The sequence below is a fragment of the Anopheles aquasalis genome, chromosome 3, assembly GCF_943734665.1.
Source record: "Anopheles aquasalis chromosome 3, idAnoAquaMG_Q_19, whole genome shotgun sequence".
Classification (NCBI taxonomy): Eukaryota; Metazoa; Arthropoda; class Insecta; order Diptera; family Culicidae; genus Anopheles; species Anopheles aquasalis.
In genome coordinates, this window is record NC_064878.1 from 57,681,049 (window position 1) to 57,698,548 (window position 17,500).

Genomic DNA, 17,500 nt, shown 5'->3' on the forward strand with positions numbered 1-17,500 from the left:
TCGTCATTGTCAAGCGTCAGCTTCTCTTGTAATACGACCAGCACCACGAGTACTGCAATAACAATGGAGTATTAACAACGGCACGTAACGGTTATTAATTATCTCGCAGCAGCAGAAGGCTCGGAAGGCTAGACTAGCTAATCCACGAGTCTACTCTACACGGAGCAGGCCCACGCTATATCGAAGAGCTTAGGGCTTCGAATGACGAAGCGACTCCCCGTGGCCAGGCCAGGGCAGGGTGGGTTTAACGGTACGTAACGATACGATACCAGCAGCCGCCATGATGATAGAGACGCTCATGGAGTAATTATGGGAGAGTGTCCCGCCAGTCTCAGTAGGGTAATGATACAGTGCTGATAGCTTATCGATGATTAACCGGTGCTACGGGTTTACAGTGGCCACGGCCAAAGCCACACTGATAGAGTGGTAAAAGGGCAGACGACTCAACAAGCACACAGCGAGCGAGCGAGGAAAACGGACAAAGCGAACGATCGGAGTGAAACAAAGCGCACTGATAGCTGGTATCTATTGGAATGTACAGTTAATAAAAGTGTCGGCAATGGAGACGGTTTAATTCACAGCATCAATCCGCTACCGGAAGTAGGACAGGGGCCAATGAATGGCGGGGTTTCTAGGCTGGTTGATTGCATTGTCCAACCGTCAACGTCGATAGACAATTGCCATCCGGTACGTTCGGTGACAGGTTCACTACGGTCGCTGGTTTGCAGTATTCGAAGTAACGTCATTGTCAATCGATGATTCAGGATATCTCCCAGTCACGGACCCGGTATGCAGTGCTATTGTCGTTTACTTCCATTCCTTGTGGCATGCGGCACGATCCTTGTGCCTTTTGGTGCAGGTGAACAATAAGACGAGGGGCTATTTTGAGCTGCTTCGAAGACTTCTATTTGAATAGCGGCCCGAGAGGAGAGGAAAAAGGCAGCCTTTTCACCTTGACCTGTTGTATCGTTTTTAAATTGGTTATTTTGTCAATATTCCTGTCCTTTTGAACTTCACTTCAGTGCACACCGTCGGGGCACTAGCGCTGTTCAACAAACTTTTAGCCTGGCTGCCTGATATGCCGCCAGTCACGATGATAAATAGTCTCTGGCGAGACTTTATGCCTGCCCGAGAACTGTGGAAACTTTCGCCCAAGCATTCTGAAAGCATTGGTCTTGAGGCTGCGTCTTGAAACTGGTACCATTTTTGTACAGTTGGCTCAAACTTCTGCCCTTCAATCGGACAAGGTCAAACTTTTGGGACTGGAACGGCGCTTGGCGTTTCGTTTCATCAAACGAACTTTCCGGCTGGCTGACCGATCGATCCGGCGCATCCGGCAGGACACGACGCTCGTGAGGTATTCGAGGGTCCACTAGGATACTGTTATCGACTGATTATGCTGGTGGTCAAACCGGTGGCTGAATGGGTTCACCATTCCATCTTCAAACTTTATCGAACCAGCTGGACGCGGCAACACCGGGGACACGATACGCACCACCGAAACCATCACCGTGCCGTGGTCAACACGCAATCATCACATCGTTCGCATGCCGTTTCCAACATCAAGACGAATCACATTGGGAAATGGAGCTTCTCTGGTGCGAGATCCGGTGTCAGGTTCGACATTTTCTGCGGTCGAAGGAAAAATGAAGACAACCTGGCACACCCGCGGGATGCATGACTGTTTGGAATTTGCATTCCATGATTCTCCCCACCGCAAAAAAGAACGAAGAAAAGGAAAAAGGATTTATATGATTTCCTTCTCGAATTTCCCATGCAGCTGGTTGACGCACGGCGTTACGTCAAACGCGTTTCGATTGTGAGGAGCGATCACATTCGCTGCGCCGCCACGCCTTGTTGCTACGGACGACGGCCAGAGACGCCATCCCACTAGGGGGCGCGAAATGAAAAATGTTTCCCTCTAATGCTCTGGTTGAATGGGATTGCAGTAAGCGGTTTATATGTTTTTTTTTTCTTGGGGGAGAAAAAGGGAATCCGGTTGCCGTCACGGTTTCCTTAAGTATTCGTTCGGTTTTTCAACAAAAATCCACCATCCTGCCAACCATGTGTGGTGTCTGTATGCATCTGCCTGTACTGCTTCTCTGTCCCCGCTCTCTCGTTGAAGCTATTCGTTTCCTTATCGGCTGTCAGCAGCAGTAGCAGCAGTCTAGTGAAGCGCTAGAGGGTATAGACCACCCCCCCCCATATTTTCCGTTTGACGAGCATCATCTTCTTCACCAGAAGATCGGAAAAAAGGGGTGGAAATCCTTCACCAAAATCGACTGCCAATTGGTGCGTTATGAGGAACGATTTGCAGAAACAAAATGAAAATGTTATGTCCTCGCCATTAACCACCAACGGGACTAGACATAAATGGCATACGGATAGCGTTTACGTTCGGTAAAAGGGTCTTATCTGTCTCGAATCAGTCATCCGTCAACACAATTCTCGGGGTTCTGTGATCTGTGTTAAACGAACGGTCTGACCCCCAATGTATCCGAATCTCTTCAATCGATCCTTCCCGTTATCGATAGTAATTAAAACAGTAGCACCACTACCGCATCAGTAGCAGTTGCTATCCTTCTGCGAACCATTTATGCCGTTGCTGAGAGCGTACCACAGAAGGGAGAGGGAACTCAAATGGACCGTCACATGGATGGGATACATATTGAATGGGTTTCGCATGGAAAGGACCATTATCGAACCCTCCCGGCCATCCCGGAAGGCACCATCTGTTACAGCGACCGACGATTGGGGATTCATTATGAATCGAATGTAACCGGGAACGATTCCGGCTTCCGGCTACGATGATAAAACTGAGCGAAAAATACGTCAAAGACGCCGAATGAAGACGAATAAAGAGACGGCTCGTGAACATCTTTAAAGCGTCACAGACAAGCGGTGTCCGCCGAGGGGAATGACCGAGATGGTCGAGAAAAAAACAAAGCGCAGGAGACTAAAAGATGACGAAGAGTGCCCAGATATTAATCACATTACGACCGACACCGAGTGGTCCCCCCTTTTGTTTGCGCGGTCGAGTGATAGATGAATGGAAGGAGCGAGCGACCAGATAGGATACGATACGGGTGCCGCGAGCGAGCACAAAAGGTAGACGAAGGACACGAAGGACTCGGTGAAGCCAGGTGAAGGACTTCAAAGGTGTCCCGGAGTCAGGTGAGAGAGAGAGAGAGAATGTGGGCTATCTGTTCCGCTATCCGCTTCTGAGCAGCCCCGGCTTACCTCTGATCATCAATCAGTAGTAATGGGCCACGGGTGCACTGGCGACAAATCTCGCCACCAATCAGCCCCACGCGTTTGGAGAGCCTGGTGTCTTGTGCTTCTCGGAGGGAGGGCGTCGAAAATTATGATGATTTATCAGCTCCCCCCTAATCGTCACCAGGTCCTCATCGCCATTCAAAAGGATACCCGTGGGGCACACACTCTGGTTGAAAGAAAAGGTAGCACTAGGCAACCATTTCTGTGGCTCTCCGGCTGTGGTGTGATCCTGGATCCTGGATCTTCTTTGAAATCCCCTTTTCACTGTTAACGAAATTGGAATTGGTACCTTTCGGTTGCGTTATCGTTACCGTGCCTTCCTAGTGATCCCATTACATCGTGCGGTATGGACGGCCGCAAGGCACTAGGACACGCATGGGAAGGCGGTTTAAAGGGCTTAAGAACGACAAACCACCCAAACCAACCGACCGACCGACCGACCGTCCGAAGCCTAAATTTAATCTGGCAAGTAATCGACTGACATTTGTAAATTGATGCTAACTTCCCCTTTACGGTTTACGGGTGTGGACGGGGTTGATGTTGTCGGTGTTGTTGTCTGTGGCGCTCTGGAGCAACCTCCCCAAAAAGCATTTAGTAGCAATTGTCATTATAAACCAGCCCCTCATGTCCACTGACCCTGGTCCGTGACATGGCACATAGACAAAGAGAGAGAGAGAGAGAGAGAGAGAGACAGACAAAACATCGTCACAATTGGCACCGTCGTCGGGCGAATGAGATGGGCAGCGGTAGATATGATAATGGGACACCGACAGTACACCGACAAATGGTCCGCTCCGCGTAATCCTATTATAGCCGAGCAGAACAATAATGTTTTATGATTTTATATGTGACTGTATTTAACCTAAAGTGGATTACCCGCGACCTCGACACGCTGGACAAGAGGAAAGTTAGGCCGGAACGAACTGGTGACAATGTCCGAGGAGGATGGAGTGCTTATAGGGCATTCGTGTTGGCCAGTGTCCAGGGCTTATGTTCTTTTGTGCTCACTTGTGCTGGGCGCTTGTGTTTCGATGTCCGCGATTCATGTTTGTTTCACTTTTACAAAGGACATAATAAGGAACCTTTTGTGTAATAGTCCTAAGCGTCATTAGAACAGGTCGTAGAATGATTTGTGTTTCAGTTCATTGTTGATTATTGCTTTTAGAATTCACATATTGTTTCGGGTTAATTTATGATCGCCAGTGAACCCACACCCACATTGCTCTTAAAATGAAATTCCTTATTCATTCGCCGCACTATTGTAATTTATTTAATTACGCTGCCAAATTAGCCTAATGAAGGGTATGGTTCGCCCCATCATCGCCAGGCCACGAAATAATAATTAAAAACCATGGCATAATTCACCATCCAGCGACGACATTCGGCAACAATACTGTCAAACACGCCGCATTTGAACCACTGCCAATGCCGCTAGTGATGTGTGGGGGCTGGAATATTCATTTGATTTCGCCGAATGCAGCATCGAAAGCGGCGGTCAATCGTCGATGTCATGGTGAGTAATAAAGTAATTAAATTACATCCACCTCTGCACGGAATGCACGAGTAACATAATCCCTTTCGATGGCACCAAGAATCGCAGTAGAATCGAATGGTGAGGGCAGCTTGTTCGGGCGGAGAAGCAGTATAAAATTTATTCAAATAAAACACCTGACAAAAAAAGATTTGACTGCTTTTCACCATCGCCAGCACCGGTGCACCGGGCTGGGTGGTATGCTTGTGCGGTAATCATGGGCATGGGCATGATGAAATGTAATCAAATCATACCTACAATCAATGTGTTTTCATACACGTGCTGTGGGATCGTGGCTTATGATGAGGTTCGCGCACGAACGCACACAGAAACTTGAAGCACAGGAAACCTTTTGCATTGGCATTGGCCATCAAAGGGAACCAGTGTTCGTGGGGAGTGATATTATATTTGTGTTTCATTCATTAAAATATGATTCGCTTAATCGTTGCTCTCTCATTTGCTCTCTCTCTCTCTCTCTCTGTTTCTCGGTAGAATAAATACATTTCGATTGTGCGGCGTGAGCGATGAGGCCAGACGGACCAAATATTTGATGCCCTCTATTGTGTCTTCAATTAAACTGTTTGCCTCGTGGCGTGTTTCGTTGGTTCAAGCTTTCTGGAAAATTTCGAAATTTGATTGCCAGACCAACAGCTGGACTGATTTCGGTTGTGTTGCAATATTATTTTTATTTTTTGGCATTCCTAGAATCACATCCTTTCAGTAGTTTTACTCATGGGACCACGGTGCACTGGTATGATTGTTTGCAATTTTTCGCTCGGAAAATCCGATTAATATCCGAAGGAAACAAACAACTAAGCTGCCGGGTGCATGATGCTCCACAACAAATCCACCCTCCCCTCGGGCATTCTGCGATGAAGACAGTCTACCAATCATTTCATGATCGCCATCAACGGTTCCATTTGCGGACGGATCACTTTTGACTGACAAATTACCATCCCTGCCCTGTAGATGATGCTGTAAACTGCTATCCCACCGCACTGGGATTCGCATTCGTTCGCTTCTTCCATTCCGCGCAGAGTGACGACTGATTGGATCGAGGAGCTTCAGCTGCTGCTGCTGCTGCTGCTGCTGCGACGACGATGACAACCGCGACGGCTACTGGGAGTGAATTTTCCAATCACATTTGCAACCACCTTCCATCCGCTAATGGTCTCAGGAGATTAGTGCCGCGGGGGGAGGGGACCTGGACCCATTACAGCCTCATCTCTCGCCACGCATCATTTGGTGTCGCACGGGAGAGACCAGAGCCGGTTGGTGGTTTTCTGCTTGTCTTTCGTGCGCGACCTTCTCCGGGTGGCGTCTGGAAGGATGAAATCCTTCGGTGACGTGATGTGATGCGCGACCGTACACGACGGTCAACAGGACCGCCGACAGCCGGTGTGCCGGTGCTGGTGAAGTTGGCCAATGATTGAAAGGGTTTGGCTGAAGGACGCGGCCATTCGTTCCTGTTCCGTTCGCTCACTCATCACTCGCAACTCGCTCGTGTAATGAAGCATGTCAGCGTCATGAATGATGATAATTAATTTCAAGCACAAGGTCAATCAAGGACCAACATTTTTTTCCAGTTTTCCCTGTCTTTCTCCTCTCCACAATCGAAGAGGCTGTCGCCCATCTCAGCATCGATCACCGTTCGAAATTACTTTTTAATCAGCATCTTATCGGTAATTACTTTTGGTGGAAAGTTTCCGGCAAACAATTTTCTGTTCCACAACAATGATCCCACCCACGGTAAGCTTTCGGAGGGTGGGGGGAATTGGGAAATGCTTGGGAAGTGCTCGCGCTACAAGGTGGCGCCCTCAGCGATCCCCCCCAGGGTGTGATTCCGCAAATGGAATTCCACGCGCGAATCGCCACGAATGGAATGCCAGCGTCAAAACAAAATCAAATTAGATCAATCAACGTTTCCATTATTCATTGATATTGCCCCCCCGGCGGGAGTTTGGAGGGCTCGAGCGGACGCACCGGGACCGGCAGCGGGCCGGAGCGCGATCCCGTTTGCAAAACATAAAACATTCAGGTGCGCTTGATTGACAACCGAACTTTTTCGCGGTTCGATGGCTTGAGAATGGTTCTGGAGGAGAGAACATTGAAGTGGTTTCGCGGACGTGAGATCGCATTTTTTGTCTTGGGTGTGTTTTTGCGGCCATTTTGTGGTTGTGGGAAGTTGGTTCATGGTGGTTTCTTCTAGAGAAAACGTTAGCGGTTTGACAGGAAAGTATCGATTCACTGTTTCATTCTGTGTGTTACATAAGCGTTACATTACATTTTATGCTCGTTCCAGAGAACATTAAGAATTTACGGTTAGTTTGCGTCAAGGGCAGCTAATCTCGTCAAAATCCTGACAAAACTCAATTACGATAAAGGTTTGCTATCGGTTCCGTGCTCCATGCGGGCCAACCATGCGACCGTGTGATGCGCATTGCTTCCAGCTGAATAACAATGTCTCATTAGAAGCCGCAACGGCACCATGTTCAAACTGTTTATCGTTTGTTTATACGTCACAAGGGAGCCGGAACCCTGGACTACTAGTCACAGTAGCAAACAAGAGCGCTAGAGTTAATGACATCACCTCCAAGTCCCTTGTCTCATTAATTCAGATTTCTTCGGCTTGATGGCAGCTCCGTTGCGCCTTTCCCGTCAATGGCCATCAGCGGAGAGCTCGCTCGCTCATGAATGTCACCTGAATGCCTCAAGGCGCGCACTTCATCTAACAACGCCCAACGGGGCGTTATTCTAACTATCACACTAGGCCTAGGTCTGGAGCGGTGATAAGCGGTTGGTCTTGGGAAATGGCACCTGGAGCCCCGGAATCATCACCTCCGGTTGTCTGGCATTGTTTCAGCCGCCATCAGACCGTCGCCGCGCCGGCTAAAACAATTCAATTTAGAAGCTAATGAATGCCATTGGAGTGAAAACCGGCGGAGTGGTGAGGGTGTTGTGATTGGTAATGCGACGCCTAACCTGCCCCACGGGGTAATACGGAACATCGTCCGTGCCACGTGCCCATTCGAACACGTGATACAGCTCAAAACCGGCAGCTCTCCGGGGACTTTAAGCACGTGATGGACTAGTGATGGAGGCGCCTGGTAGTTCACGTTATCGAACTCATTTTTTCGCACAATTTTACACTTTACAATCACCAAAGCTGCTCAATTTGAAGGCCCACGCATTTGTTTGATTTATCGCGCGTTGGGTGGGATTTTTGGAGCGGAGCAGGACGCATCTGCTGCGCTCGTATAAATCAAAATGATATATTTTTCAAAAGTTATGACTGACGAACCGTCACGCGAAGATACATAATGGTGTTCAGAATGTTTCAATCAATCAAATCGACATCCATCCAGCATTGAATGAGGGTTCGCCGGAAAACTGACTGATTCACTGCTGGGAATTCTAACAGCGATTCTTAAAACCCGCCTCGCTTCACAGCACGTTTAAAAAGGCGTGCGCATTTGAATATTACAATCTTCGTTAGACGGAAGGCGTATATTTCGCTTTCCAAGTGTCGACAGCTGGCGTAGGGCTGCCGATGTCGAATTCCAAATAACCACAAACGTGATCCGGCTTTATTCTGTAAGCTTTCAGGCTTTCGAGTAAGTTTTGAAAGAAAATTTTAGAAATAGCGTCGTGGAAAAGCAACGAATATCAGTGTGAAGTGTTAACCATTAACATTCCCAGAAATTTTGAAACTCAATGAATTTATTTTGTTACATTTTCCTCGAATGGAGCAGGGAATGAAAATACATTATCTACACGACAAAACCTAGCCGCCTACCGGGATGATCGGGAAACGGAACAGCGACTGCGGAATGACATCGTCTAGTAGCCTGTGGGGTGCCCGAGAGCCGCCCGCTTTGTCATTTCCAATTGTTACCATTCACTGCCGGTAAAAGGCAGTCCAGAGAATAGACGGGGAGCACCTCAGAAAGAACGGCCACCGAGTTAGCATCGATAGCAGTGCTGGGTTCCGGAAATCCGGCAGCATTATACACAGTGAACAGACGCCAACTGCGGGCAAGGGGCCAAACGGGAAAACGACGAAACGATGCTGACCAAATGGCTGTTTGATTAGGAGCTCTGTGGCGCACCCGTTCTGCTGCCGCTACGAACGAAAGAAACGAAGGACAGGTAGAACAGCGAAACGTTGTCCGTTCCCGGTTAGGTGAACGTGTTTGCTCTGTGCGGATGGTGGACGTACCATGGGGGCGAGGATTATGCTCGGTCGGTGAGTAAACGTGCGTCATTCAACCCAATCAGCGTAGAATCGTAGCATCGCAGCGCCACGGACAAGGGATCCGGGACGGACGGCCACCACAACTGCATTCACCCGGGGTGGGGGTAGAGGGATGATGGCTTCTTCGTCGCTTCTGGCTTAGCACTCGCCACCCTCCCCTCCCTAGGGACGATTATTATCCGGCCGTGCGCCACATAAATAGGAAATGGCGAGCAATATTTTTATATGATTTCCCTAGCACTCCCTCGCTATGTCTCTCGCTTTTTGGGGGGAGGAGGATGATGGTCATAATAAATAATTGTCCGGGCGCTAAAACTGGAAGCCATTTTAACAGCAGCCATGCTCCGTCCGTATCGATCTTCCGCTGATGGTCTGCTGCGACAGATCTTTTGCCCATCGAGAGAGCGAGAGAAGGAATTCAAATAGATGCTACAAATCGTGTTCGTACATCGTGTTGGTGTGTGTCTGGTAGTTGCAGCGAAAGGAAAACCACAAATTACTTACGAAGAGTTGGCCCGTTGGTTTGCACAATTTATGACACTCCCAGACCACATCGCCCTTCAGTGTTTAGTTCTTGGATCGATTTTCTGGTGTGAAACTTCGGGCTCTTCGTCCTCCGATCGAATGAAAGACACGTCCGCAAGTTTTCATTCGCCATCGCGTTGGTTTAGCCAAGACCGATAAGCTCCATATCCTGTGGTCCATGGAACTGTCTGCTGTGCTATCGACAATGGCTGGCTGACTTACGGACTTACGGCCTCGCCATGACAGCAAAGTAATCGATAATTTCAATTTTCTTCACTTTCACAATTAAAACCCGGACCCTGTTGCAGGAGAATCAAGGGGTGGTGGTCAAGTGGAGGCGATTGTGGACTGAGTCATGCGACGGATCGTTGGCTCTGCAGCGCACCGAAATCGAAAGGTAAGTCGATAAAGTAAAACTAGACAACGGCAACGAGGAAGAGGAAAAGGAGAAATTTCGAAAGAGTTCTTCTGCCGTGCCTCGTGTTTGCAAATAATGGTTTCTCCGCCCGCCGAAAAACCGGGCAACGTGCAGCGATCCGTGGAGAAAACCCGTTTATTTGTTGCCAGTGACTAGCGTGACTGAGGATGATCTTGGTAGTAATTTTCTGGGGTATCCATGGGGGAAATGGTGACTTTGTCAAGTGACTTTTTGATTGGTTGCTACATCAATATTGTTATTACTGTTCCGGCAATCCACGGTTCGGTGGTTGATAAACTTTGCCGCAACCTTCCCTTTATTAATCTTTCGTTTCGTTCTGTTTGTTGGTCTTGGCCTTGGCGCTGATCGCAAGCACGTTGTGTAAAATTAGAAAAAAAAAACGGCTTTGCATTACGGTTTGACCTTATCGATTGCTGAATGAAGAGTTACAATCCCTATCATAAATAACAACCATCCCTCGGTCGTCGGTTAATATTTGAACGAAAAACACTCAACACTGAGGTTCCTCGAAACTCGAATTCTCGGAGCGATGCGATCGGCCGAATTTATTTTTGAAGTGCACCGTTACCGTAGCAATACGCCACAGCCGACCGGGTTTTTGTTGCCGAGAGACGGAGTTCTGACGCATTTTATTGGTTGCTTTTTACAATACTCCCACTCCCCAGTCGCACTGCTTTGGGTGCTTCGATTGTAGCATTTTCGTTTGCGTAATCAAAAAAGAGCGTTCAAAAGGAACGAAGAATGAGGAAAAAAGAGTACAGTTCCAGTTCAAAGTAAAGCAGCGATTGGAGCAGAACAGAGGTCCTCGAAGACGGGACGAAGACCAATTTTGCTCTCCTCCCAGCAACCAGCAAACAGGAGTTGCAGCAACAGAATTATCATAATGCTTGCCTTGTATTGCTCCACGAGATTCCACGAGGATGGGGATTTGTACAACATTTTGGAAATCTCTGTTTTTTCTCCCATTCGCTTCCTGCCCATTTTCCTTCATTAGGGGAACGCGAGCCACGGCACGGTGGCCACGGATTGGCCGATTGGGCTCGAACACCTCCTCGAAGGTCGGCCAATGATTTCCATTTTCATTTGGTGCTTTAGGTCGGGGATTGTGGCTGGCGAACAGTGTGAATCCGCGACGCAATAATGGCGTGGTAGGTGGAGTGGAACCATATTTATGGTCCCCCATTCCATTCAGCTCCAGCTCCCCCTCGTTCCTCGGAATCTTTGGGCGCTTATCTTCACGCGGTTGCGTGTAGAGCTATGCGTTTTCCTTAAATCTTCACGGACTCCGCTTGTCTCTGCCTGGCAGTACGAGCGAACCTTACTCAACGAACCTTCCCTCGCGCTGCCACAAACAAATAATGGGTACTAAAAATAGACTTCAAAATTAACTTAGACCCATTTCGAGCCATAAAAGAGCCGGGAATGTGTTGGTTGGTTGGTCTGTTGACGATTGCGGCAAGTCTGTTACCACGCTGGACGAGACGGAACATCCCGGAATGTGCCGGAGTGAATGTTTGTTTGTTTTGTTCGCAAACCAAGTGAAATGCGATGAAGGAAAGGCGCGTGCCGGTGGTGCCGGAAGGTATGAATACTCATGATTGTGTATTAATTTGAAGCCAACACCACAAACCTGGTAAACCTGGTGCCAAGAAACGGCAACGGCACTATACGCCAGGGGATCTGCATATGAAGAATAGGTTTTCTGTTGGATGACACTTCCGAAAGCATGTTTATTGTCTTGCTGACTGACTGCTTTGTGTCCTCTGGGGGACGGGAGGGGGAAATGTGGTTGAATAAAACGATTAATTTTACATGATACGACGTCTACCACCCTTGGTGAACGACAAACATCAGTTTGTGGTGTGGTTGACGACACAATAGGGATGACAAACCCCTTGTTCCGAAAGCGTGTTCGTACGTCATAGACAGTAGCCTCGGTTGCCATTACTTGGTTTCCAGTAATCCAAGCAGCCTAGCAGCCTGGTAACGTTTGCATCTTCTACTTGACAGCTCTTCAGGTGGTAATATAAACTGTTGTCGGAACAGCATTTAACCATTATTTCAACAACAACTACAAAAAACCGCCACCATTATGAAGGCGGTTGCTGTTTAATGGAAAATTTTGCATCGTTTCTGAGTGTGCAGCCCAAGATCAACGCGGTGAAATAACCAATAACCGGCGTGTTCTGGCGTACCACATTCCACATGCTCGTTGAGCTGGAAAACTGTGGAAATAACTCATCGCCAGCATCATTAGACGCAGTGGGGCGCAAGGCCACTCGCTTGCACCGGGGTACCAGCATCAGGATCTCTTCCTCCCTCTCGTTGTCTACTCACCATTGGCGTCCTTCGCCTCGAGTCCTTCCGCTTCCTGCACGATGACGGTGAGCACGATGATCTTGGGCTTTTCCTCGTTGGCCGCGTGCAGCAGCCGGTAGTGCCGGTCGGCGGACACGTTGAACACCCGCTGCGCCTGAAGGTACATCTCTTCCTTGTAGTGTGCAAACTGATGTGTTCCGTTCGGTGGACGGTGGAGCGGAGTTGTAACAAAAGAAGGGAGAAAGAGCAAACGCAGGGACAAATGTGAACATTATGATTGGCAGCGGTTCGGTTCGTGTGTTGGCTACGGCGAAGCGTAATGAAACGCGCGCTGAGTGCCCAAGTCTACGTCATGTTGGTTTAGTGTTTAGGGTTTACTCATTACTCGTTCGCTTCTAGCTGAGAGGTAAGTTAAGGAGCAGGAGAAGCTTTTGTTAACCGTAATTGGTAAGAAATTGACTTGTAACTGGTTCTACTCTACAGGAAGCGATAGTTTACTACAGTGCTCTAGTGCTAGGGAATGCAAAGTTAGCGAAACAAAACAGTTCACAACACAGCCATAAACATCTTCATGCAAATCATCCTCGTTGGTTAACGATAGTCGAGTTTCTCGAATTACCACATTCGCCCAATGGTAACGATCATCGGCAGCAACAGCAGCCACTTGGTGTCACAATTTGCGGGGACAGTATTGCTTAGCATACGGTTTTCACCTGGCGCAATTCACCTGGCTGGTGGTGTCGATGGCGCAGCGCATCGTCGTCGTTCGGAGGCTCGTCCATCCGTTCGTCCGCCTGTGGTACGTCTGGAGATGGAGCTGGTAGGGTTTGTAAATGGCGCCACACCGTCAAAGGAATGACAAAGAATTGATGGGGTTTCGCTTCGCTTCTTCAAATTTAATATCCACGCCGTGTGCCCGGGCGGTCGTGGTATTCGAAAAAGCAATATTGGCTTTCGGGATAGCTGGTCCCGGTGGTTCCTGGGGACGGTTTATGTGCGACGGTTATCGTGACGGAATGTAACGATCGGTGTGCGCGACTGGTGCGCATTAAAGATTTAACGTTCCGGTGTTTGGCGCGATGCTGTCGCTACGTTCGGTGTCGTTATGCAAAAAGGGAAATCGATTGCGGGAGGTTTTCGAATTTCGATGCTTTACGATGGCGGTAGCGTGCTTTAGTTGATGCCGGCAGATGTAACTATATTTGGAATGATGATGGTACAATTGAATCGAACAGACGGGAACGATGAAGCGATTCCGACGGGCCGTCTATTCCCAAGCAGACACGCTTGTTGTATCGAGAGAAAGCAGCTGATAAGCCTGTGATGGTTGATTCATTTCGTACCGAATCCACGTCTTCATGCTGCTGCTGCTGCTGCTGCCGTCAATACTCAAGCCCAAGGGCGGTAACGTTACGCAACAATCAATGAAGCATAACCAAATGCCATTCTTACGTTTCGTGGTCGTTTCAGTGCTCACTTTTGCTCTCTCTCTCTCTCTCTCTCTCTCTCTCTCTCTCTCTCTTTCTCAGCTGCACAAGATGTAAGGCTGCTTTGGTCGACTGGACGGAATCTCCAGTTTGGGCGTCCAGCAGAGACGACGCTTTTCTGCCTCATTGAGTGGCTAGTGGTTGTTCGGTTTCAGGCTGGAATATCTTATCGTTTCATCCTCCTCTTCCTGCTCCTCCACTGCTCCTCACAGCCACTTATGCGCCTCGAAACCGGACCTCCACATCGTGGTAACGTAAAACGAAAATCCCACGAATCGATGGGCGCAACTACTACTGGCTTAGGATCCGGTCTCGATGGCAAAAACCATTTTCGCCCAGTAGCAAAAGGGGTTTCTCGTAGTGACGTAGAAGCAGCCCTCTTCTGGTGTGCGCTCCGATGGGCGAGGGCACTGCAGGACGTTTGCATTACATTTTTCGCCACCATTAGGTCGCCCACGAAACTGCCATGGCAAGTGGTGATCCTGGGAAGGATGCTGTAGACGACACGTTAAGACATCCCGGGGGTTTCTTTGGACTGGTTTGAACTGGAATCTGTTTGCAAGCAATGTATTTCTTCGATGTTTGACCCGTGGGTTGTGAACAATATTCGTTTTATATTTACACTCGATAACAGTTTGGAAATAGTGTACTTTGATTATGAATCTGTTTCACAAAAGGGTTTAAAGATCAATCAATTATAAGTAACGACAACAAAACAAGGTTGCAGTGGAGTAATATTATTACACTTTGCACAAAAATACACTTATACAATACATATGCCTTAAAATAGGGGTCTCAAACTAATATTAGCATGCGGGCCCCAGAAGAAAGTGTCAACCAGTTCGCGGCCCGCGGGCGAATCCCGAATGATGGAGGCGCCAGGTAACCGGTACAATTGCATACTTTCAGGAGTTTGTAATCGATATTTAAATCGCTAATTAACCCAGAGATGTGAAAGAGAAATGTTTCTTCATTCAATTTTTCACTCAACGCTTAGAACACACAGTTAATCACCAAGCATAACATGAGTCGCTAAATATAATTTGGCACACCACGACTTTAAGACCCGTGCGTTAATGAAACGGCCAATTAACTTCTTCAATGACTGTCTGCTCTCAAAGTCATCGCTTGTACATTGAATGTAGCTGATCGAATCGAGCTCGTCAAATGACAACTCATCCAGAGTGCATGACGTCGCAAACTGAGCGATTTCTGCTGATACAGTTCAATGGAACCTCTGGAACTACTCAGTCATCAGCTCGGTGATGCTGATGCTTTAAGCGCTTTCAGCATCGCTACAGCATGCTGCAGCCGTCGTCCGCAGAGAAAGCTTGTCAATTATGATTTGATGCTGATGCTCAGACTGATGCCAACGCTCTCCGCTCGACGAATGATCGAAACTAAACAGCAATCCAAAAAAGGAACAATCCCTTGCACGTGACGCCACGGAGACCGGAGACCGGAGGGGACTGGCTAATGGAATCGCATCCCCTTTCCAGGCGCTGAGCTGCTGCACGAAAGCGAAATTGAAAGCTGGTCCTGTTTGCTTAGACGTTGCCAGGTCTGGTGTGGAAAAATCGCTTTTTTTTTGTTTGATTTTCACCACCAGCATAGCATCAAAGGACGCTGGACGCCGTGATCAAGCGACAAGCGACCCGTTACGGGGTACTCTCACGAAGCACACCGAAGCCGTGCGTCAGCTTAACCTGTAATTTCATGAAGTTTCCAGACAAGCTGCTTGACAGTATGGAGCGCTTGTCGAGTCTGTCACAAAATTTATGAGAGAAAGCAAAGTTCAGCGCCCACGCTATGGCTAAGTAAATTGAACTATGATCTGTAAATAATTTATATAAGTCTACACACAAATCATGCAATCAAAACCCTACTCACTAATGTAGTGGAACTTGATGAGGTAAATGAAATGAAAAGGAACTAGATTCGAACTAGATGGAGGACTAGCGCAGCTTAGATTTCGCTATTCTATGAATTTTGAAGCGCTAAAAGTTTTGCGTAAAACTTTCAACCAAACGCTATTCTAAATTTTGGAAACGCATCGAGCCGAATTGAAAGTGGAAATGCCAATAGTGGACTAAACTAGCAGCCTTATTTTGGTTAAAAAAGAAAGCGCAATCGCTGCAAAACTGGTGGTGTTTGCAGCAGCGGTATTCGAATGTTACTAGGAAGCTTTGGGGGAGGAAAAAAACATATTGACATAATTACTTTCAGTCTCTTCTGCGGTTCGCCAGTTCGATGGATGTGGATGGAGATAGTACGAGATTGAGATAATTTTGAAACCCCAGTCCCAGGTCGAAGTGATTATGTTTTTTCAAATTCCATTTCACATTAGTGAGTTGATAGTGCGATTAGAGAAAGAGAGAGAGAGAGAAGGCGTGCGTGGTGGTACAGTACAGTAGGTGGGGTCGAAAGAGTTGATAGAAATAGAGAGAGAGAGAGAGAAAGATAGAATGAAGATTAGAGAACAGTAATTAGAATGTGATGGAGTTAGGCTAATGTGATAAAACACATTCAGCGGTTTTCGGTGAAAGTTTCTTTTACTTATTCCATTAAGGATGTTTAAAAAGCAGAAAAACGACACCATTGAACATTGATATTAAACAGTGCACCCACTGAAGGAAGTGGAAAAGAAAGATACACGAAATTTAATCTATTGTTCCCAGGTGGTGGCTCTCTCGCCAAATAATATGCTCAGTCTTAGTATCTCATAAAACAAACCCCCTGAACACCCGTTAGTCGCCGTTCTAGTCGGACCACCCGGTGGGAAAAAGGAAATGGAAAGCCTCATTCGCCCCCAGGAGAAGATTCACCGAGTACACGTGTATCCGGTTGGGTTGGAAAACCCTCCCAAAAACCCCACTACCGCCAGCACCCGCGAACAAAACAGAACATAAAATAAACGTCGAATGACGCGTCGTTCCCCCCGGATTGTTCTCGGAAGGCCAATGGGTGGCCGATTCGCTGGCAACTGATGCGATGGGTGGAACTGGTTTGACCTACCTGTCCGCCGGGTGCCGGTGCCCCCACGGTGTTGGCAATCGCGTACAGCACGTCCAGGTAGAGGTGCTCCTTCTGCTCCGACCGCTCGACGTCATCGTCCGGTTGCCGCTCGCTGTCATTCTCCGGCAGGACCTCGGCGCGCGTTTCCACCGCCCGGACCGCCGACATGCGCCGGTTTTCGTTCTTCCACGATAGGGCAGTGAAGCTTTCGAAGTAGGAACCATCGTTCTCCTGGACGCTGTTTTTGGACCCGACAGCAGAGAGCAGCGTAAGAAAGGTGGAGAAGAAAAGGTGGAAAAAATCGTAATAAAACATCGCAAATTCGATAACGCCACGAAGGTGAACACCAGGGACGAGGTGAGCGGTGGGAAGAGGGAGAGAGAGAGAGGGGGGGCTGGGCTTTCTTTGTGTCGTAGCCCACACGCCACGCCACGCCACGCCCCGCCACGCCTGTTGGTGGACATCGGCGAGAGGTTGGTGTTGGCGTGCACGGACAATGAATGACGGGCGGGAGAAGGGAGACAAAATATGACAACAATTGGCCATTTCACACACGCAAACATGAAGGCAAATTCCATCAAAACACACATACCGACACACACCGACACGCGCAGCTCGTCAATCTTGTCGGTTTGGGGGGCGCAAGGGAAAAA

The 17,500-nt window shown here is 48.2% G+C and overlaps 1 protein-coding gene across 1 annotated transcript in view; it reads right to left on the reverse strand.

Moving 5' to 3' along the window:
* Nucleotides 1–17,500, reverse strand: part of LOC126577746 (BAI1-associated protein 3) — a 66,426-nt gene that overhangs the window by 7,892 nt on the left and 41,034 nt on the right. Inside the window, exons 5-6 of the mRNA XM_050239618.1 lie at nucleotides 16,848–17,085; nucleotides 12,364–12,532 (exon numbers count right to left, since the gene is read on the reverse strand). Of these exons, the coding sequence (XP_050095575.1) occupies nucleotides 12,364–12,532; nucleotides 16,848–17,085 (407 nt within the window). The remainder of the gene's footprint in view (nucleotides 1–12,363; nucleotides 12,533–16,847; nucleotides 17,086–17,500) is intronic.